Source organism: Cnephaeus nilssonii (assembly GCF_951640355.1).
Source record: "Cnephaeus nilssonii genome assembly, chromosome: 7".
NCBI lineage: Eukaryota > Metazoa > Chordata > Mammalia > Chiroptera > Vespertilionidae > Cnephaeus > Cnephaeus nilssonii.
In genome coordinates this window covers 15158115-15181613 of record NC_137078.1, presented here as the reverse complement: position 1 = coordinate 15181613, position 23499 = coordinate 15158115, and the positions used below count along the sequence as shown (strand labels likewise).

Sequence of the window (23499 nt, the reverse complement as noted above, 5' to 3'; positions counted from 1 at the left end):
CACAAGATGGCCACCCCACGTCATCACAAGATGGCCACCACAAGATGGCTGCCCCCACATCGTCACAAGATGGCTGCTCCCATGTCATCACAAGATGGCCACCACAAGATGGCCATCACAAGATGGCCACCAAAAAGTGGCTGGCAGAAGAGGGCAGTTGTGGGCAATAAGGCCGGCAGGGGAGGGCAGTTGGGGGCGACCAAGCCTGCAGGGGATGGCAGTTGGGGGTGACCAGGTCTGCAGGGGAGGGAAGTTGCGGGGGCGGGGACCAGGCCTGCAAGGGAGGTCAGTTGGAGGAGACCAGGCCTGCAGAGGAGGGAAGTTAGGGGCAACCAAGCCTACAGGGGAGGGCAGTTGGGGCAACCAGGCCTACAGGGGAGAGCAGTTGGGGTGATCAGGCTGGCAGGGGAGGGCAGTTGGGGGCAATTGGGCCAGCAGGGAAGGGCAGTTGGGGGTGATCGAGCCAGCAGGGGAGCAGTTAGGTGTCAATCAGGCTGGTAGGCAGGCAAGTGGTTAGGAGCCAGCAGTCCCGGATTGTGAGAGGGGAGTCTGACTGCAGATTTAGACCTGATCCCTGAGGGTCTAAACCTGCAGTCGGACATCCCTTGAGGGGTCCGAGATTGGAGAGGGTGCAGGCTGGGCTGACGGACACCCCCCAGTGCACGAATTTCATGCACCGGGCTTCTAGTCTCTATATATAAAAGCCTAAGTGACCATTACGACCGGCCGACCAGCCAGTAGCTATGATGCACACTGACCACCAGGGGGCAGACACTCAATGCAGGAGATGCTCCCTGGTGGTCAGTGTACTCCCACAGCCAATTTCCTGCGGCCAGCCAACCTCCCGCGGTCCCTCCACCTGGCCAGCCAGCCTGGATTGGCCCTGATCAGTCCCAATTAGCTGGGAGGGACCCAAGCCATGCACAAATTTGTGCACCAAGCCTCTAGTAGAAATATAATGATGGTTGCATGTATAATTTCATGTGTGGGTTTTTTGTGTTTTTTTTTTGGGAGGGGGCATATTTAAATAGGTAAACTTAATTTTAACAATATGTTAATAATATATTTTATTGTTGATAAATGTAATAATGATAAATTTTATTCAAGTCAATAGATCCCAAATATTATAATCTAAACTGATAACCAATATAACAATTTCATATTAAGTCTTTAAAATTGAGTTTGTATTTTACACTTGCAGTACATCTCAACTTAGACTAGCTATGTTTTCATGGCTGAGAAGCCACATGTGCCTAACTAATGTGTAACCAAGACAACAGCATGGGACTAAGTAATGTGTAACCTGGGGAAAGGGCGCAGTTGGTGATTGTGGACGAGGCCAAACCTGACTAACTACATAGAGGTTCTACCAGCATTACTGTTCTTAACTTAAATATTAACAAAGTTACTGCAGCTTCCTTCCTTAAGGTTTGTAATTGGATGTAGTTATTAAACATTCAATTTAATTGATATGGAGCTGATGGAGACAGTTTAAAAGCATGAAGATCAAGTAAAGCAGATTAATCCATATGACCAGCAGACAAAAGACCTAAACTAGCATTAATGGAGTAGGAATTAAAACAGGGGCCCATTTTGGTCCCTTCTCAATGAACCTGGGTAGAGGGGGCTAAAGGTGTCCCAGAGAAAAGATATAGAATGGATAGTTGATGGTCCCATGACATTCTATGCAACTCTTTGATTCAGAACTTGCTCTTTAACTCCAAATATCTATACTAATAAAAGCCTTGGGGGTGATCAGGCCAGCAGGGCGGAGGGTATTTGAGGGCAATCGGGCCCGCAGAGGAGCAGTTAGGTGTCAATCAGGCCAGCAAGGGAGCAGTTAGGGGGCAATCAGGCAGGCAGGTGAGCAGTTAGGAGCCAGCGGTCCTGGATTGTGAGAGGGATGTCCAACTGCAGGTTTAGGCCTGATTTCACAGGGATTGGGCCTAAACCTGCAGTTGGACATCCCCCGAGGGGTCCCATATTAGAGAGGATGCAGGCTGGGCTGAGGGACACCCTCCACAGTGCACGAATTTCATGCACCGGGCCTCTAGTTATTAAATATTAAGTAGATTGTGATTTTTTTTAGAACTCTTATTTACAGAGGAAGAGAATTCATCCTCTCTAGTTTTTTCTAAAACTATCAACTAATAATTAAAGGGGTAATCATGTATCCTATATAATAAAAGCCTAATATGCAAATTATCCCCTCAACTGGGAGTTCGACCAGGAGTTCCACCGGGAGTTTGACCAGGGTGTGGGGCCAGCCGGCCAACCTCAGGAAGTGAGGCCCTGGCCTGTGACAGGCAGCTGCTGGGGGAAACGAGGCCCCGGCTGGTGGCAGTGGCAGGCAGCCTGGAGAAGGGAGGTCCCAGCTGGCAGCTGGCAACAGCTAGGGACCCTACCCATGCAGATTCCGTGCACTGGGCCACTAGTATTTATTATAAAATCAAAAGAGATTTCCAAGAAAAGATAAAATAAAGATCTGCAGTTCCATTACTTGGAGATAACCACTACTGAGCACCTAAGTGTATGTGCTATTTTAAAGCTTTTTTTGGTGTATACATTTGTATACACTTAAATAAAAACTGGATGCAATAGTGATTACTCTTTTATAGCAAGCTTCTTTGTCACTTAGCAATAGCCTTATATGTTTATTTTTATGTAATTTAATAATCTCCTACAAAGTCATTTAAATACCTTAGTTTGGCCCGACAATAGTCTACTTAGTCAATCCCCTATGATTGGACTTACAAGCTACTGCCCCCAAATTACCAATGCCAAAAGACTATCACTTGGTTTTCAAATCCAATGTGCTCTTATATTAGCTAGCTGGGGAAGATGCAGAAGAAAAGAGAACATTTTGTCCACACAGTCTCATTAAACCTGACCCATTTTGTGTTTTTATCTGACTCAGATTACAGCCAGCGGGGTGCAGGTTGCAGAGGGGTGCACTGTAATGCCATGGAAGTATCAAACAATTCAGCTGCAACTGACACCATAATGGGCTGCCCACAGTGGACGCCAAGTTTTCTCACTGCTCTGCTAAGAAGGACCTGTGAACCCCAGAGGGACTTTGCTTCTGTTTAGAATGTTAGCAGCAGCTTGTGCTTGGGTTTGTATTGCCTTAGTTCCGCCTTGGTGCATGTTTTTCTCTTAATTCTGGTCTTAGAAGTCATCACTTCTTTTCAACAGCATCATTCCTGCACTAGGTTGCTGGGTGGGTTAAAAAAATGTAATAACTCAAGAAGCCTCTGAATTTAAGGTTTTAGTTTCTCTGGTTTAGTAGTTTACATATTATTTGATCATGTAGCATTTGTATATTACTTTTCTGATCATTTTATACTATATGAAATTTCTTGGCAATTTCCCGAGTTCTGGCTTCTCAGCCTGCCTATGCAGCTATCAACTCCATGACAACAAAGCAAATAAATGTCTAAAGGGCTGCCCAGCATTTGAATAAGGCAAAACCAGCTTTTTGAGCTGCTAAATGGAATTGAACACTTTAATTTGGGGGACAATATCTCTTCTGTTTTATTAATTCTACTAGAGGCCAATGCATGAATTCATGCACTGGCTGTGGTAAGTGACTGCGGGCAGTTTGCCAGCTGGCTCCACCCCTGATTGGGTTCCAGGGGCTTGCTCAGGGGTGGAGCTTGCCAGCTTGAGGGGCCGCTGGTGTTCCGGTCATTCCACCATTCAGTCAATCACTGAGGAAAAATAGGTTTTCTTAAATGTGGAAGATCAAGATAATTTACTGGTTGCTGGGATTGAATGTGCCTGTGTCTTTGTGGCATGCATAAGCATCATTAGATAGTCACTTAGGGGGTGGGATACTTGCATTCATTTCATCACATGCAAATTCAATAAAACAAGAATTTATTGCATCTTAACTCTGTACCAGTCTCTCTTTGTCTTCAAAGTCTACAGAGACAGAGAGGAGCAAGAAATACTCCTGCCTTCAAGGAGTTCAAAGTTTGAAGTGTCTGCTTTCAAGGGACACACACATACTAGTAGTATACATGCACACACTTAATATAACTAGAATACAAAATACAATGATGGATGAGATAAGTGGAAATGTGATACACCAGGAACATCCAGAGGGAACAACTAACTGGCTTGGGTAGGAGGAAGGTTTCTGAGAGGAGGTGGTACTTGAGTGATGTCTGGATAGAAGAGAAATGGGGAGCAGGCAATGGAAGCAAAGGGAAGCATCAGAACAGCATCACGTGTGTCAAAACACAGGGTGTGGTCAGAAAGTGGCAAATCATTTGAAGAAGCTGTAGCTGAAGGTGCTTGTGGGCCAAAATGTGGCAGGAGAAGCTGATTAGAGTGCAATCCGTGATGAACCTTGCTCACTTAAGAACTTAGTCTTTGTTCTATAGAAATGGGAACCCCTGAAATCTTTTGGGAAGGGGGTGATATGATCAACACTGATTTGGGAAGACTACCCCTCTCCCCAGCAGCAGTAAGGAAGTAGGAAAATCAAGTTGGAAGTCATTTCCATCTCCTAGGAAGGAGGTGGGGAGATTTGATCCAGGGAATAGAAGGGAGTAGGAAAGTAGGAACAAAAGGACAGCCCAGTATGGGTTCTTTCTTACTAAGCTAGCAGTACTTCCAAGCATACCTGTTTCCACATTTGGATTCAAAATAATTATTTTTGGGGAAAATTGGAAAGATAAGCAAACATGGGAGATAGGACTATAGATGCTGACTCCAGGTGGCAGCCTACTGAGTTGTCAGTCTTCTCAGGGGTTATTATTTAATTATCAGCTCAAGATACTTTGAATTCCTCAAAACATTTTATAAAATCAGGAAGGCTTGTAGACTATCAGCATTATTATGCTGTGCACAAACTATCCTATATAATAAAGAGGTAATATGCAAATTGACCCTCACACCCTCACAAGATAGCTGCCTACGACCAGCCGGTGGGGGCGGGGGGGGGAGGGGAGGTGGTTAGTGAGGGATGACCAAATGACTGAACAGCAGGCTGCGTGGGGTGACCAGGCCAGCAGGGGGTTAGTGAGGGACGACCAAATGACTGAACAGCAGGCTGCGTGGGGTGACCAGGCCAGCAGGGGGGTTAGTGAGGAATGACCAAATGACTGAACAAGCAGGCTGTGTGGGGCAACCAGGCCAGCAAGGGGGGCAGTTGGAGGTGACCAGGCCGGCAGCGGGGGGCAGTTAGGGGTGACCAGGCTGGCACGCAGAGGCGGTTAGGGGCGATCAGGCCAGCGGGGGGGGGGGGGGGGCAGTTGGGGGTGACTTGGCCGGCAGTGGGGGGCAGTTAGAGGTGACCAGGCAGGCAGGTGGGCGAGTGGTTAGGAGCCAGCGGTCCCTTGCGAGAGGGATGTCCAACCGCCGGCTTAGGCCCGATTCCGGGATATATATATATGTATGTGTGTGTGTATATATATATATGGGGTAGGAGGAAGGTTTATATATATGTATACACACATACACACACACACACACACACACACACACACACACACACACTAGAGGCCCAGTGCATGAAATTCATGCATGGTGGGTGTGTCCCTCAGCCCATCCTGCACCCTCTCCAATCTGGGACCCCTCGAGGGATGTCTGACTGCCCGTTTAGGCCCAGGATCAGGCCTAAACAGGTAGTCGGACATCCTTCTCACAATCCAGGACTGCTGGCTCCCAACTGCTCACCTGCCTGCCTTCCTGATTGCCCCTAACCGCTTCTGCCTGCCAGCCTGATCACCCCCTAACCACTCCCCTGCCAGCCTGATTGATGCCTAACTGCCCTCCCCTGCCAGCCTGGTTGCCCCTAACTGTCCTCCCCTGCCGACCTGGTCACCCCTAACTGCCCTCCCCTGCCAGCCTCATCGCCCCTAACTGCTCTTTCCTGCTGGTCTGGTCCCCCCCAACTGCTCTCCCCTTCAGGCCTGGGTCCCCCCAAACTTTTCTCCCCTGCAGGCCTGTTCCCCCCCAACTGCCCTCCCCTACAGGCCTGGTCACCCCTAACTGCCCTCCCCTTCAGGCCTGGTCCCCCCCCAACTGCTCTCCCCTGCAGGCCTGGGTCCCCCCAAACTGCCCTTCCCTGCAGGCTTGATCACCCCCAACTGCCATCCCTTGCAGGCCTGGGTACCCCCCAACTGTCCTTCCCTGCAGGCTTGATCGCCCCCAACTGCTCTCCCTTGCAGGCCTGGTCCTTGCCAACTGCCCTCCCCTGCTGGCCATCTTGTGGCAGCCATCTTATGTCCACATGGGAGCAGCCATCTTTGACCACATGGGGGCAGCCATCTTGTGTGTTGGAGTGATAGTAAATTTGCATATTACTCTTTTATTAGATAGGATATATATATATATATATATATATATATATATATTAGAAGCTCAGTGCATGAAATTCATGCATGGGGGGGGGGGGTCCTCTCAGCCCAGCCTGCACCCTCTCCAATTGGGGACCCCTTGGGGGATGTCCAACCACCGGTTTAGGCCCGATCCTGGGGATTGTGCCTAAACCGGTGGTCGGACATCCCTCTCACAATCTGGGACCACTGGCTCCTAACCACTCACCTGCCTGCCTGCCTGGTTACCCTAACTGCCTCTGCCTTCCTGCCTGATTGCCCCTAACCCCTCTGCCTGTCTTCCTGATTACCCCTAACCCCTTTGCCCCTGCCGGCCTGATTGCCCCTAACTGCCTCTGCCTGGCTGCCTGATCGCCCCTAACTGCCCTCTCCTGCCGGCCTGATCTTACTTACCCCCAACTGCCCTCCCTGGCTGGCCTGGTTGCCCCCAAATGCCCTCCCCTGTTGGCCTGATCTCACCCCCAACTGCCCTCCCCTGCCGGCCTGGTTGCCCCCAACTGCCTCTGCCTGCCTGATTGCCCCTAACTTTCCTCCCCTGCCAGCCTGATTGCCCCTAACGGCCTCTGCCTCGGCCCCCACCACCATGGCTTTGTCCAGAAGGAAGTTGGATGTCCGGACGATGGCCAGTCGACCCGGTCTAATTAGCATATTACCCTTTTAGTAGTATAGATAGATTATATAGGATAGGATTGCTTAAATTGGGCGGGGGAGCCTTTTTCATCAGGAGGAGATGCTCTTGGCAGACAAAAATACATAATCCCTATATCTGGACTGATAGCCTGCCATATGCACTATACTGCCAAACTGGTCATGAAAAAATTGAACCGCTTTCTTACACCTTACACCAAACAGCTGTTGCCCTCAAAACCCCTCCTCAGCCCCCCACCTTAGGTTCTGCCTTCTCACTTCACCCAGATTAAGTTCTGATTGGTTGGTTTCTATGCCAGTCAGCGTCTCCAGGCCCATCAACAGGCCTGATCAGAGAGGAGGGGCTGATCAGTAGCCCCAGAAAGGCCAGAGAGAAAGAGAGGCCTGGCTGTTGGCCAGGCCTGGAGCAAAAGAGAGAGGCAAGTGCTGATCCACAGCTGCCACGGAGGCTACGGATCAGATCCTGCTTCTCTCTCCCCAGGCCTCTCCCTGGGCCTGATCCACAGCCTCCTCAGCAGTCAGTGCAGGGTCCGGGCTCCTGCAGCTGAGGCAGTCAGTGCTGGGTCACCACGGCGACCCAGCACTGACTTCTGGTTGGTCGAGCCTCCGGTAGTTGTGGATGATATGGACCATGGGTTTTTATATATTAGAATTATGAATGCTGAAAAGCCTGTAACAGAATTTCAAATAACTTTAAGGCAAACAGGAAAATAATTCTATATTAAAATTTTCAGACTTTCCATATTCCAACAGGTCAACCTGTTGGGAATGAACTATACCTCTCACATTTCCTTGGCATTTTGTTTGTGCCTCTTTAATGCACACACCACACAGAGTTTTGTGGATCTCTAATCTCCTATAGGCCATCATCAATGTCCTTGAAGGCAGAAACCATCCTTGGTTCATCTTCAGGCTCCCCAAAGTGCTTTGCACACAGTAGAGACTTAGTATGGAAGGAAGGGAGGAAAGGAGGAAGGAAGAAGTGAATGAGGAAGAAGGGAAGGAAGGAAAGAAAAAGTGGCTGATGGTGGGGTGAGGACTCTTGGACAGGAATGGCTGAGGGCAGGTAGAAAAAGTTCAATAGGGACCAGCTACTGAACAGCTCTCCGTGCTGAGGAAATACATGGATGCACCTGAGTTTGCATCTTCACTATGGGAAGGGGATCCCAATTTCTTTAGAGCCTTTGTTTAGAAGCATAATTAGGTGATTTCCCTCCAGCTTCCTTGAATGAGGAAATAGATGAGTGAGTATCTCAAGGGTGTGGGATTAGGGGCATGTTCCCCCTTGGCCAATGGGAATGGTAAGGAGACCCTGGGAAGAGGAAAGGAACAATTTCTGGGGAAGGAAAGTCACAGAGCAGACCCAACTTTTGGTTAAATAAACAGAGGCATCTCAGGGTCTTGGTGAAGATGCTGGGTGAGAACTAGGAGGAGAGGCGAGGTGGGAACAGGCTGGAGGGGGGTTCCTGGGCACTACTGAGGTATGGATGGCAGAGTTGGCGGCCTAGTGGGTGGAGAAAGAGCAATAACACAATGGGTTTTACACATCTGTACTTTGAATGTAGCCACCTACTGCCCCATCAGTCAATGACTCAAATGAGAAAGACTACAGTAAAATGCTGACAGTCAGAAAGCTTCCCCCCCGCCTTTTTTTTCCCCAGAATCCTTTGCTATATTGAGGAGACGCTGCCAGTAAAGAGATTGCTGAGGAGAAACTTGGAAACACTTGGAACAGCAATGGATTTGGGGAAGCTACTGATTCTTTCTGTTGCCAACCCTCCTTTTTTATTTTTATTTTTATAAATAAAGTGCCACAATTAACACATGTTGTGTTTATAAAGTACCTTATATATGGTTGTTTAATTTGATTTTCACGCCCACCTGGTCAGGTAGGCCCTGAGGACGAGCCTTATGGCTATTTTTATGTAACAGCATATGACACAGCACTTAGATGCTGACATGTGAAGTGAAACTTGTCCCCAGGTGAGGGGCAGGGCCCAGATCCCCGCCAGGTGTCCTGACCTCAGCAGAGATCTTGTTCCTGGGCCTCAGCAATCAGTGAGAAAGACAGACAACTTACCCCCTTTCCTTCTTCCACAGAAAGAAAACTTGGGAAGCTCCTCTTCACAGATGGGATAGGAGTAATTCAAAACCGACACTCCTCCCGTCAGTAGACTTGCATCAAGAAACAACCCTTTGATGTCCTCTCCTAAAGGAAAAGAGATGGGCTTTACCTAGTGTGGGTTTTGCTGCATATCAAAGCATTCAAAATTTATACACATACGAGCCCCCAAAACTTGCATTTCCAGGAGTCTGTGCTGCATAGGGAACTGTTTTCTTGGTAAAACAGCATGTAGGCAGTGGTGCAGGGGATTGTGGTGCCAGCCCTGAGTATGAGATGAGGTGCTTTCACAAACTTGATCTGCTTGGAGGAGATAGTTTATCTGCTGTGCTCCCCTGCCCTGATGCCATGGCCCCTTAATGTGGTGGCTGCAGGTCTGGCTTCTATCACTTTTCAGCCCCATAGTATCAGATACCTCCCTGATAGCGCTGGGGTGTGGGCAAGCCTGCACACCCACACTGTTGCTGGGCAGATGTTGTAGCATAGTTACAAAGGAAGCTTCAGGGTGCTCGGCAGTGCTGGCTTCCAATTCCTTCTGAAACTTTCTTCCATTCCTCGTTTTATGTTCTGCTCCATTCTCCTTTCATTCTGCATCTCTCTGTCTCTCATAGCATTTATTGAGCTGCTGCTATAGAGTCCAGATGTTGCGTGAGGTTTGAGAAATACAAGGATGCATGAGAGTCCTTGGACTCTGGGAATGTTCCCTCCACCTCTGTGGACTGACTCCCCATGCTAAGTTTATTAAATCCTCTGCTCTTTTAGAAAGGAGATACTCTAGTAACTATAGCAATATGATGATTAATTGTGATGGCATGACCATACAAATATAAACAATCAGAAAGCATTTGAGCTCATTGATTGGGGTGGAGTGAGAAGATATTGCATGCCTTTAACTGAGTCAAGGTTGAAGAACTATATGAGCTGTCTGGGAAATGAAATAACACAAAGACTAGCCATGTTGCTGGTAGTAGACTTGTTTGTTGCTGAAATAACTAAACAAAAATTCTCTCCTGAGCAAACATCAATACTTAGGCTCAAAATATTTTCTTCCTCTGCCAGATATACTGATCCCAGGTGCTTATATCATCCAAATGAGTGCCTAGAGTCTTTTCAGTACAAAAATCACAACATTAAATGAGAGTTTTACTCTATCTGGATGTTACCCAGAGAGAGAACTGAAGAGGAAGATGGAAATAGAGTTAATTCCACAGAGTGCTGGGGAGCAGGGGCTGAGCCAGCCACTCCAGTTAATACAAGTAATTGGGTGTGTGAGCCAGGAAGAGGCTGTTTTATTTCATGTCAATAGTTTTACTTACTCAGAATGATTCCAAATCTAATGTTGATATTTGATTTTAAGGGTTGGGAACACTGGTCAATAGAAAAGCCAAAATCTTGTAATGGATCTGCCAAGAGAAAAACAGCAGATTAGGTGTGAGTACACCATATACTCTGTAGACTCGTATTCAAAATTCACACCAATGATATTATTTTTTCTATATGAGTCACTAAAATTGATTCAGAAACATACTGCCCAATACATTCCTTGCATAGGTCCCTGATACTTTCAGCAACCCCTCACAGTCTCTGTGAAGGCAACGCTGCTCAGTGTCACGTTCAGTCTGAGAAAGGAGCATGGTGTCTTTTTGGTGGGTTACATCTTCACTTGTTAAATTTTTATCATTGCTTGAATCTTTTTATTTCCTGAACTTAGACTTAAAATTGCTCATTGATTGCACAAAACACTTCACAAAGTATTTGTTATTATAATTAAAACAGAAGAATCTATATGCAGATTTTCAAAATTAAGACCTGCCTTAAAAATTCCATCCCATTCCATCCCATCCTATTCAATGTAAGGCTTTTTCCCCCCAAATATTTCACTATATGTAAGGTATCATGTTAGATCTGATAAGGACTACAAAGATCACTTTTTTACACGTAACTTCTACTTATTCAAAAATCTCCAGTGGTTCACCTATCCCAGTGGTCGGCAAACTGCGAGCCGCGGTTTGCCGCTCTGTTGACTAATGACTTTGCCGACCACTGTCATATACTACCCTTTACCTCTTTGCACACTATATGCCACAATTGCCTAATCCTCACAGCTTCCAACTACACGGTAACATTTAGTCTAGTCCAGTGGTTGGCAAACTCATTAGTCAACAGAGTGGCAAACCGAGGCTCGCAAGCCGCATGTGGATCGCGAGCCGCAGTTTGCCGACCACTGACCTATCCCCTAGAAGAGTGTCAAGAAATGTTCTACCGGCCCCATCTTCCACCCTCCATGTCACAAAGCCATCCTCCATTCCCTGAGGTCGGGGCTGCAATGTAAGCACCCAGGAAGTTCCCACCGTGCTTGAGTTACGCACGCGCTTCCTCCCATTTATAGTCGTCTCACCCCTTTGGGACATTGTCTAAGTACTAAGGTGTTGCTCATTCCCCTCGTCTTTGTGAAGGCTTCCCTGATAGTCACCAAAATATTTGTTTGCTCCTGAATTCTTAAAACAGTTATGTCTGAAATACTTTTTAAAGTGCACAAACATGTATGATTTCATACTTTGCTCTTTGATTTACCCCATAATGCAGAACTCCTAAAGGGCAGGAGCTGCTGTTTTGTTTTCCATTCCTTTTTCCTTTATGTTTCTCCCTGGGCCTGAGAGAGGAGAGCTGGGTCTACATTACACTAGTCCCTGAGCGGCTCACTTTATTGATAAGAGTTTTCCATTGAATTCTTCAGACTCCCAGCATCTAGCGGAGAGCCTCACGATCGGACACACAGCAAGCACTGGATAAATCACATAATGAATGGATGAAAGGGTCGTGTAATAAGCCACTGTCTCTCAGCTCCAAACCCAGCCTCCCAACTCTAGCTTTGTGAAGCTGGGGCTCTTCGAAATCACATTTCTTCTGGAAACTGAGGCTGAGCGGGAGAGACTTGCTCCTTCCTGCGTACTTGCTAGTACTTGAGAGTGTCACCTGGTGAGGGCATGTCACCCTGTCAGTGGCAATTGGTTCATGTTCAACTCTCATTTGCACCTTCCCAGAATCAGCAGAGGCTCAGCTTTGCGGCCTGATGACAGTACCTCCGAAGCTGTCACCCCTTCTCCCCAAGTGGGTGTTACAGCCCCACAGGGCTCTTCTGTCAAGCTTCTAGGTTCTAATAGCTCCAACCTTTGCCCTCTGCTTTCCCAGCCTTTGGGGTGGTAACTGTATCTTCACTGTCCCCTTTTTGCTTCTTTGGTTCTCTAAGAACTGATTAGGCAATTCTCTATATTAAATTCTCTATGTTAAAATAACTGATGTGGTCCTGTTTTCCTGACCAGGTCCAGACGGCTACAACAAATAATGATCTTGAGAGATAGGTATGATTTTCCCCATTTTCATAGATAAAAAAATATAGACTCAGAGAGGTGCTATTAACTAGCAGGGTCAAAATTAAAACCAGAATTAAAAACAAACAAATACATAATTAATTGCCTCTTAGTGTTGTGCAGAGGCATTCACAAAGCAGAGCCTCAAAGATGCATGTTAATGACTTGATTTGCAAGATGGCCTGGAATATTTGTGTGCAGGCCGGTGGCATCTGCTAGTTCTCTTTCATAACTGGTTTCAATTTCAGCTGAGCTACGAGCTCACATTTGTCAGTGATAGTGTGCCAGACAGTTTCATCACCCACATTGCTGACCTGGGGGATGCATAATTGTCTGTGGCTTTTGCTGTAGAAATGATCGCTGGGCAATTTCAGCCTTGTAAACCGAATCTAGTGACCTTTAACCTGGCTGCTAACTTTTCTGGGGGGAAAGCCATTTTCTCCTCTCATTTTTCTTCAGAAACATCTCTGTGCTGTCCAAGGGCTTCCTTCAGCTTGGCAAGTAGGAGAAGGGGGTAAAAATGCAATTGTTTCTGTTACATACTTGGCACTTGGTATTGAAAAAGAGAGTCCAACTAACAGATGTTTAGAAAAGTATTTCTGAAAATTGTGAATAAATTTAGGTTGCTACCTGAGGAAAAATAAGAGGCCAAGTGTGTAATGCTTAGCTACTTAGCAGTTACAGAATGATACTGTGTGTTTATCACTATTTAAAGATATAGGTAGAGAGAATAAAGTTATGACAAAGAAGGAAATAAAATATGTCTTTGATCCTGGAAAAATATTGTTAGGAAAATAATTGTAATAAGGAACAAAGTCACAAAGAAAGCAGTAGGCTACTTCTTTCTGTTTATAAAAACAGAAAATTAGATTGCTGGAAAAGCGCCTTGGGTTTGGCGATCTTTCCTCTCAGTTATTTCAGTTTTACATTTGAGAGTGAATATGCAGCTTGCAGTCATCTTGGGGGACATGACATCAGTTCCTCTGATTCCCCAAGTCCATCCTCACAATCTCATATCCTCCCCCTATTGGGTTGTGTTTGCACTCAGGCACTCAGCATGCCCTGCATTTCACTATATTGTCTGTAGACCTCTGACATTCCTCCACTAGATGCTGCCAGGCGGGCTCCCCAGCCTCAGGGCCCGCATAATGCCTTAAGATTATACAGGTTCCACATAATTGTTTGCTGAATTAATAATAAGAGTTACATGCACATTTTTTTTGTGGTGGTGTGCATCGTAGGAGGCATCTTTAGCGTCTCCCCACTAGATACCAGCAGCACGCCTGCCCCCAACTCCAGCGGTGAGGACCAAAAACCGTCTTTAGACATGGACAAATATCCCCGGGGGGACACACTCACCCCGTGGAGAACCACTGCTTTAAAGAATTGCTTTGTCAGTTACTAGATTACCAACTGTCTCAGAATCACCTGCCAAAATAAAAGGTGGTGGATTGCATTTTTAAAGTCGTTCTCTTTATAAAGAATTTGAACTGATGGGGGCGAGGCAGAGACTTGCCCTTGGGCACTTGCTCAGGTGATTTGCAATACATACACATTGGGTTACCTGAACTTGGATGTTGTGAAAGCGTAAATTGGAAAGTTAGTGAGAGTTGGTGTTCTCAGGCTTCCAGGGCAGAGAGAATGTTTCCTCCAGACTCGTCATTGAATAGAGAGCAGCAAACAAACTGAGCAAAGAAGCGAAGCTTCATGGTAAAATATATAATCTGCTCATGTAAAGTATTTTTCCTTAGCCTCTGAGTTCCTTGTCGACATGTATGGCTTCCACCCAATGGAAGATGGTACTTAGAGTGAGTGAGCCCAGCGTGCCCCAAATCGCCCTGCTGCCCCCACCATCCTGGGACATGGGTGCATGGAAGCAGCCTCTTCCCCCCACCTCCCCACCCCCCACCACCCACCAACAGCTGAGAGCTACTCCGCTGGGACTGAGAAGTGGCTCCGGGAAAGCAGCGCAGCATCTGCCTGGCTCGCCAAGGGCTGCAGCCGCCAGCGTGTCCTGGAACTGCTTCGGGATCACCCACGGAGTGGAACAGACCTGGGTAAACAGGAGGGCTTAGCCTGTACAGGGTCTAACATATCTCAGCCCCGGAAACACTCTTGTGCCTGAAGCTCTGGAGGTGGCCTGTGCTCTCTGGGGCCGGGCTGGGACTGGGCAGTCGTCCAGGAGAAGACAAGCTCACCTGGGTATTTTCTAACCAGTGTTCGGGTCTCAGCTGGACACAGGGGAAGGAAACAAAACCCACTGGCACAGCCTCGGGAGGGGCATTCCCCAACCAAGGACAGGGAGGCTGCGAGCCTGGTGGGCCCTGGGCAGTGTCTTCCCAGGCTCCATGTCAGTCAGTCCCGAGTCAGGGCATCGCTGGGCGCCCTTCAGCCTGGTTGCTGGTTGGGTGGTTTGAGGGCTAGAGGAGGAGCCAACTCTCATGCTGCTCATGCCATTTTTCTATTTCATAGCTCTGCTTGAGGGGTTTTGTTTGACTTCATATTTGGACATAACTATATTCTCACAGAAAGTTGCAAAGAGATAAAGAGCGGTTTTAGGTTTTAGGTACCCTTTACCCAGCTCCCCCTACCCCCCATGGTAACATCTGACATAAAATATAGCACAGTATGAAAACTAGGAAACTGACATAGATATAATCCACAGCACGTACTCAGATTTTACCAGTTCTACATGAGCTTGTGTGTGCATCTGTGTGCTGTGTGCACATACATGGCTTACAGTTCTATTGCTTAGGTTTTAAAACCTGATGTAAGGTGGGTGAACACTGGCTCCCCTGCCCCATGGGAGGTGGGGTTCTTACAGCAGGGCCACCCTGAAAAGGAGCTGGTGCTCCTCCAGCCTCACCTCCGCTCGCCTCCCGGGTCCGTATCCAAGTCCATCCCCACGCTTGTCCATGTCCTTCCTGCTGCATGAAGTTTGTCTCCCCCTCTCTTCTCTTTCCCTCTCCCTCTTCCTGCTGCCCTCCTCTCTTCTGCTCCCTTCCCACCTCTCTCTTCTTCTCCCTCCTCTCACTCCCGTACCTCTCTCCCCCTCTTTCCAGGCTCTCTCTCTCTCCCCTCTCTCTCGCTCTCTCCTTTTCTCCCTCCCTCCCCCTTTCCCTCTCTCTTTTTGTCCTTGCACCCACCCAGTACTTAAATGAATGACATCTGAGACCCAGAACACTGACTTTTCTTCTAATACTATAGCTTAACCTTCTGGTTCACCCCTATAACCCCATTACTTTAGGAGCTGGTGTTGCTTCCTACATGTTCTGTGAGCAGAATACAGGCTGACTCTAGGAGTTAGAAATTACAAAGCATATTTCATAGCATGCTTTCAATAGAGGCACAGCTTGGGGAGGGGAGGGAAGGACAATAGAGAATGGGGAGGCTTTACCATTAACACACAGCTTAGCTGTACTGGCGAGATCAATTCTAACAGTTTATGGAGAGGAGAAACACTTGGGCAAAGAGATTGCGAGTGAAGCTGGTTTGCTTCTGGTTGCTTAATAAAATAGTACCAGGTAGCTTCTTGTTATTTAATAAAAGGGGTATATTAGGGTTCTCTAGAGAATATACATATGCTATTGTATATGTATAATATACAGGGTGTCCCAAAAATGTATACACACTTTAAAAGCTGATAGCTGTTAAATGAAAATGAAATGTATTTTAATAAACACTGCCTTTGTAATTACATCCTGTATAGGTATTACATAGATAATATACACTTAGTGGCCAGATTATTATGATCTCTGAACGCATAATAATCTGGCCACTCAGTGTATATCCTATATAATAAAAGGCTAATGTGCAAATTGTCCCCTCGACCAGGAGTTCGACCAGCAGGCAGGCCGGCCAACCGCCCATGTTCCCTCCACCTGTCCAGGCTGGCCGGACCTCACCCATGCACGAATTCATGCACCGGGCCTCTAATATATATCTATATACAGTGAGTGGCCAGATTATTATGTGTTCAGAGATCATAATAATCTGGCCACTCAGTGTATATAGTAAATACATATAGTATATCTAATTTATGTATCTATCATCTATTTATCTACCTGAGAGGTTTATTATAAAGGATTGCCTCACATAGTTTGGGTTGGTGGACATAGCTGACAGGCCAGCAGGCCAGAAATTTGAGATTACATGTCACAGTCTGGAGACTGGACTGCGTCTTCCTCAGGAAACATCAGTCCTTTCTCCCAAGGTCTTCAGCTGATTGGACCAGACCTCCACACAGTGTGGAGGACAGTTTGCTTTACTCAAAGTCTTCTTATTGTAAATGTTAATCACACCCACAATGCCTTCACAGCAACATCCTCACCGAACAGCTGGCGCCAGAGCCTAACAAGTTGAGACATAGAGTTCCCCACCACAGGGGCCTTTTGTGTCACGCTGCCCGAATCCTCAACAGCTCTTCCAGTTGAGCATTCACAGCCCTTCCCGCTATGGTCAATAGTTAGCTCAAGATTTAAATGCCTCTAAATGGCTCTGTACATTTGTGGGATGAAGTTTTGGAGCCCCTACTAGTGGCAGGAAATATGTGGAGTGTTTGGATACAGAGGTGAGAAAAAGCCATCTCAGTTTCAGGAGTATTATGAATAGGGATGTCCTGGTCCTGTGGAAGCACCAAGAGTCAGCCAATAACTTCCTGGGAGCCAATGATGATTTTAGAGGGAGTGGGTGACATGATCTGATCTGTGATTTCATTGCCTTTCTATCCAAATCCTGACCTCTATGGGAAATGTTACCTCATCCCACAAGCTTCTTTCTCTCCATTCCTATGAACTTATGATTTATGCCAGTTACTTAGCATGTAACAGACTGCATTGTGTACTTACTCAATATGTTATGTGATAATGCCTTGCCTCCCCAACGGATGTCTGATCCTCCAGGGCAGGACTTTTCTATTATATCTTATCTATATATATAAAAGGCTAATATGTAAAGTGTCCCCTCGGGAGTTTGACCAGGAGACTGGGAATTCGATCGCTCACTATGATGTGTGCTGACCACGAGGGGGTGGCATGGAACGAGGGAAGGCCCTGGCTGGCAGCTGGCAGTTAGGGAAGGAAGGCCCCGGCCAGCAGCTGGAAGGCCCTGATAGGCCCTGATCACCGGCCAGCCCTAGAGACCCTACCCATGCGTGAATTTCATGCACTGGGCCTCTAGTTATATTATATCCTCTTATGCCTTTGATTACCCTCCCCTTCTCATTGTGTCTGATATGCACCTGCAATGGCAGGTGCTAACTCACTATTTGCTGGATAAATGGCTCTTGCTTTAATTCTCTACTTTCAGAAGACATATTTACTTCTATCTGCAGTGCAAAAATCAATTTGAACAATTTCCAATAAATGTCTTGTGAGATGTTTAGATCTCATACAGGAAAAATTTGATTGCTTCTCTGGGGCCTTTGTTCCTTCACAATCCAGCTCAACTGCACGCCTCTCCAGGATGCTATCTTCCCTTTCATCATATGTCCTTCCTCTGGTCTCTCACTGCAGGCTGTGTATATCTTTTCATACCTTTATCATCACGAATGTGCTAAGTATTGCTAGTTTGCTCTTCTCATGGATTATACTAGGATAGGAACTATTAGATAACCAGAGTCTATTCTAGTAGCTGTGTCCAGGAATGTCACTTGGTTGGATAAATAGATGGAAAGGAAAGAAAGTCAGATACTTTGATGATAGCAGAAGGGAAGTTGAGCTTGTACTTGCAGGTTTGCTGGGCGCCAGCGATTACTTGGAAAGCCTAAGTTGTGAGGCCACTAATATTGATCTCTCCTCACACTCAGAAGGCTTTCTGAGAAGGTGCTAGTGCATTAGCTTCGTCATCGTAATAGTGGGAATTTGCTTTGGCACTTAGGATAGAGTTCCTGAGTGTAGCTGAAAACCCAGTCCCCGTCCAAATGGTAGCAGATATTCCTGTCATCTTTTAGAATTCTTTTCCAAATAAAACAAAATAAACAGAATTTGCTCTTGACATCTTCCTTTAGGTTGGATGGTTACCAATTCTACAAGCTTATACTCTGTGTACAATACAGGTCTAGTTATGCATGAATCTGAAAATTTGCCTTCTTTTGTAGCTGTATTTTGATTGGGGTGTTTTAATTTTCCTGTGTGATTCATAGGAAGACATTAAAGGGTCACTGTGAATCGCTAAAAGGAGCATGATGAGTAAGGCTTCAGCGAGATGCCATTGCTGGAAATTCATTATCAAAACAACACAAAATTAGCCTTCATTTTGTCTGTCCTTGATGCCACTGTGGTGTGCTCCTTCCACTCTTCCCTCACTCCTTCCCTGACTTGGAAGAGAAAGACATTGACATACAATGTGACAAATATATTCTAATTTATGTTGTTCTGTCATTTCCTGATCTCTTCTTTTTTTACACCTGTCAAATCTTATCACTATAGAATGGCACAGCAAGGACCCCTGATGGGCCTCCATTTCAAATAAGAGTAGTTCCATCCCCATTCAAGTCTTTTTGGTCAGCATTTCATTGGAAACACACACACACATTTGAAGTCTGATATATGACCTGGCTTCTTGTGTAATCAAAATGCTTAAATATGTTCTTGATATTGACTACAACAAAAATGGAATGGACATCATCACAGTGGATTACCTATTGTTTGTAATGGGAGAGGGTTCCAACATCTGCAGGCTGTCTGGTAAGCTTAGTGAATGCATTATTGAGTATAAAGGTATGTTTGGTGCTACCAAATTCAAAATTCTAGATCCCTCAACTTGTCTGCTTCTAACTGTAAAAGAAATGGAATTCAATGGAATTCATTATTGATGGAAAGGGGTATTTACCTGCATGGCCCCCTTGGCTTCTGAATTCCACTCCCCCAGAATAACCTGAGATTGGCTTCCATCAGCTTAGGATGAGATGATTTTTGTATCATAATGTAAACATTAGAGACCATAAAGAGATAAATGGTAATGAAGACAAGCTTTTATCCAAAATACCTCATCAAATGTCTTAAGAAAAATAAGGACCCATTAGAGGCTGATATGCTTGATCTTTTGGGTCTTAGGAGTAGATGAACAATGAACTCTAAATGCACAGTTGTATTGTGTGTTACCAAGAGGGCACCAAGGTACCACATAGCACAGAATCTTAACATGAGGATGAGAGAAAACTAGAACCTGTCCTATAGGTGACAGATAGTGGCTTGAGAATGGGAATTCTAATGTAGCTTCTCATTCATTTCACTGAGTATATGACATTTGGCAGGAAGAGCACCAGGCCTTGAGTGTACAAAGTCAAATCAGAAAATGCATCTGCTCTCATCTGGATTGCAACACTTCCATCATGTAATTACAATGCCATACAACTGAATGATAGACTCATTAAAAGATACATGTATACTTCACTCTCTCATTTATAGTCAACATAGAGTCAATGGTTTTATGGTCTTCTCTGTGCAAGGTACGTCTTCCATGGACGCACTTCATTCTGTCTATTTTGGCCCCTTTTTAATCTTAATGACAATGTTGCTATCCACTCTTTCAATCATATTTATTAACTGTGTCATACGCACCAGACACTGCTAGCTAGACCAATCGGGGCAGGAGGCTCTTGACCAGGTCAGATACCTAGAGCCCCAGTATTGGTTAAGTAGTGATGAAACTGCCAGGGCTCCTCCAAGTCTAGAAGCATCGGGGAACCTGTCTATTCTGTTTGGTATTGATAATTGTTTAACTTTCTGTAACTAATCTGGAATCAGTCCACCTGGAATAGGAAAACTGAGTAAAGCTTGCTTGTTCTGCTTTTTGTTTTGTTTTGTTTTTAATGGGAGAGTAGAATTCAGAGCATGTCTCCACTGCACTTTGAGGGTGGGGGTTCGGGTTTCACAAACAGACAGATCCCCACCCCCCCTTCCCAGGCGGGATCCTTGGTGACTTCACGAGTCCTGGGCTGTGAACAGTGGGACCCATGGCAGTATTTGGTGACATCGAGACACCACCAGATACACCTGTCATATTTCATCTCTGCATTTCGCACAAATCTGTTCATCTCTGACAGGGGACCAGAGCTGGGTCCTGATGCGCAGGGCGGTTCACCTGAAGGTGTGTGGCTGCGAGGGTGAGTGCTGGGGTTTTTTGGTTAATGCTGGGAAGAAATCCCCTCCAACTTCTGGAAGTTGTGAATTGGGTATGGGTTTTTAAAAAGAGCTAAGATGTTTGTCCTTGGCGTCCGGTGCTGTGGAACATGATGCATGAGTGACAGAAACTGGTAAGCTGGCTGGGAGGTAGCAGCTGAGGGCAGCGCTGGCCTTGCTCATTTACAGAACTGCATCTGAGCCCAGAGTACCGGGAGTTCCCAGGTGTACTAGTACTTGAATCATCCATTCTCTCCCAATCTTGGGAGTGGCCAGGACACCGGGTATTAGTATCCCCATCACGTGATGAAGAGGCTGAGATCTAGGGCAGGGAAGGGACTGTCGTCTGCGGACTCAGCCTCCAGTGCTCTCAGTGCTGCTCCTGTGGCTCGGCCCTCCTGCTGCCACGTGGGAGACACAAAAGGCACTAAGAAAAAGAAAGAAGCAGAGCTTTGGACAGAGGCAAAACGAGTCTAAACACATGCGCCAAGACCCTGCTCCTCTTACGCTGTGGACTGATCACAGGAAGGAACAAAAAAACCCCCAAAACAGCTTCCCAATTATGCTACGCTTGCTGGCTGGGGTCAGGTAGGTCACTGCTGCCCTGCAAAGGGACACGTGCTTCTCTACCCAAAAGACACTGTCATGGCACAGAGTGAAAAGCAGAAGCATCGGACGGTTTTTGTAGGAATCAAGAAAAGTGAAGTTTGTAGAGCATCTAGGTCAGTCCCAGGCAAATAGTAGATTCTCAATAGAAAGGCGCTGCTGACTATTTTCATTGCAGCTGTAGAAACGAACTTCTTTTAGAAATTTTCTTTTTAATGCCAGAGCACTCTAGGTTTAAAATAATTTAGTCAAGTTCAGTAGATATTTCTGGAACAAAACCTAGATGTCAGCGAGGGCCTTCCAGCCCTTGGGCTATAAATAGGATTGCATTGAACACAATTTGTGGTCCGGATGCTTGCCACCACTGGTTCTCAAATTTGACTGTACATTGGAATCACCTGAGTGGCTCTAAAAACACCCAGGCCTGGGCCCCACCCCAGGAGGCTGGGTGTGCCTGGGCATGGAGATTTTCCAGTGCTCCCAGCTGATGCCACAGCTTAGCCTCATTGGAAACCACTGTTCATAAGCCACACCAAGTTCTGCACTCGGTCCTGGTGCATGCGCTTGTGGGTGGGCTCCCAGATCGCCAATGCATCCCTCCAGGCTAAAGTCTCACCCCTTCAAAGATTTCTTCAGAAATCTTACAAACCTGCCCATAAGTTTAATAGAATTTATGAAGATTGGGGATTTCGGGAAGGCATGCCCCTCCCCATAAGCTACCTGTCACCATATTCCTGCCTACCTCCCTCTCTTTTTTAAAAAATTATTTATTTATTTTGTTAAATTGATTGGGATAACATTGGTTAATAGGATCATATAAGTTTCAAGTGTACATTTCAATGACACATGTTCTGTATATTGCATTGTGTGCCCACCACTCAAAGTCAAATCATCTTTTGTCACCATATATTAGGCCCCCTGCACCCTCCAGTGCCCCTCCCTTCTGGCAACCACCACACTGCTGTTTGTATTCACAAGTTTCAATTTTACATCCCACATATGAGTGAAGTCATATGGTTCTTAGCTTTTTCTGACTGACTTATTTCACTTAGCATAATATTCTCAAGATCCATCCATGTTGTCACAAATGGCAATATTGCATCATCTCTCTAACTTTTGTCTCTAGAGAAACAACAAAGTATTTCTGTCTCAGTGCCGGGGAAGAAACCACACCAGGCCCCTGGGCCTCAGCAGCTACCCCAGTGACTCCTTAAGGAATTCTTTCAAAAAAAGCAGGGCTCTGCTAGTTAGAATTCTTGTAACAGCCCCTAAGAGAATTTTTTTTTCTATTTCATTTCAGGATTATTGACTCTGAGCCTAACACTAACCTAGACACAGAAAGGTTTGAGATGGGATGAAGAGGGTAGAGCTAAATGATGGACAGTGAGAGCTGTTGTGGAATGGGGACATGAAACATGGCGTGTCCATAACAAACCCCAAAGGTGGGGAAGAACTTCCGGGGAAATACAGCAGGGTTTTGGCAGATGTGAGTGGGAGCTTTGGGGCTTGTGCGGGAATGGTGGCCACCTGCAGGGGCTCAGTCAGGCCTCTGTGCTGGGGTGCAGAGCATCATTTGTGGATGGGATCAGAGCAGTCCCTGAAATCAAATTAAAGTAAAACAGCCTGTGGTTGTAAATAAAAGACTTGCAGCCTTAATTAAGGTGATAGCAGCATCTTTCACAGCCTGGTCAGCTTTGTCTTTCTCTGCCCTCTGTGTTCAAAGAGGTGGCCAACTCTGCACTCTGGGAATTTGGGCACCCTCTTCCCGTGGTGGGGACTTGGGCGGAGTGTGTTGTGTTGTGTTGTGTTGTGTGTCCAGTGTCTCTCCACAAACCTCCAGGACCTTTGGGAATAGAATAGCAATTCAACCACCTCCTTATTCCTGACACCATTTCACTTCCCAAGGCTGCCTCTGGTCCTGGACACAGGCACACATATGGGCTACACAGAGAGAATAACTTTCTTCTTTTGAGAGAGGTAGCAGGGTTTAAACTGAGAATTCTCTGAACAATAACTCCTTTAAGAGTTTGAGAATGAGAAACCAAAAACAACACAGTCCTTTTACTATTTCTGAATTCCCCCCTCTGACAACACCTGTTGGGCTCATTGCACTGTGATAGGTGGGGGAGAAATGTTTGTTGAGCTAATGAAGGTACATTAATCAATAATCAGACATGGAAAGTGAGTGAACAGATCTCCTTTGCAGTAATTGAGCTGACTTTGACAAAGGCCTGCCTGCTTATCTCCTCAAATATTTTGCTAACACATTTCCTTGTTTAATA

General features: G+C 46.1%; 1 protein-coding gene across 1 annotated transcript in view; it reads right to left on the bottom strand.

The window, feature by feature from the left end:
- Positions 1-23499, bottom strand: part of LY86 (lymphocyte antigen 86) — a 72606-nt gene that overhangs the window by 27153 nt on the left and 21954 nt on the right. The window contains exons 2-3 of the mRNA XM_079778043.1: positions 10434-10520; positions 9076-9204 (exon numbers count right to left, since the gene is read on the bottom strand). Of these exons, the coding sequence (XP_079634169.1) occupies positions 9076-9204; positions 10434-10520 (216 nt within the window). The remainder of the gene's footprint in view (positions 1-9075; positions 9205-10433; positions 10521-23499) is intronic.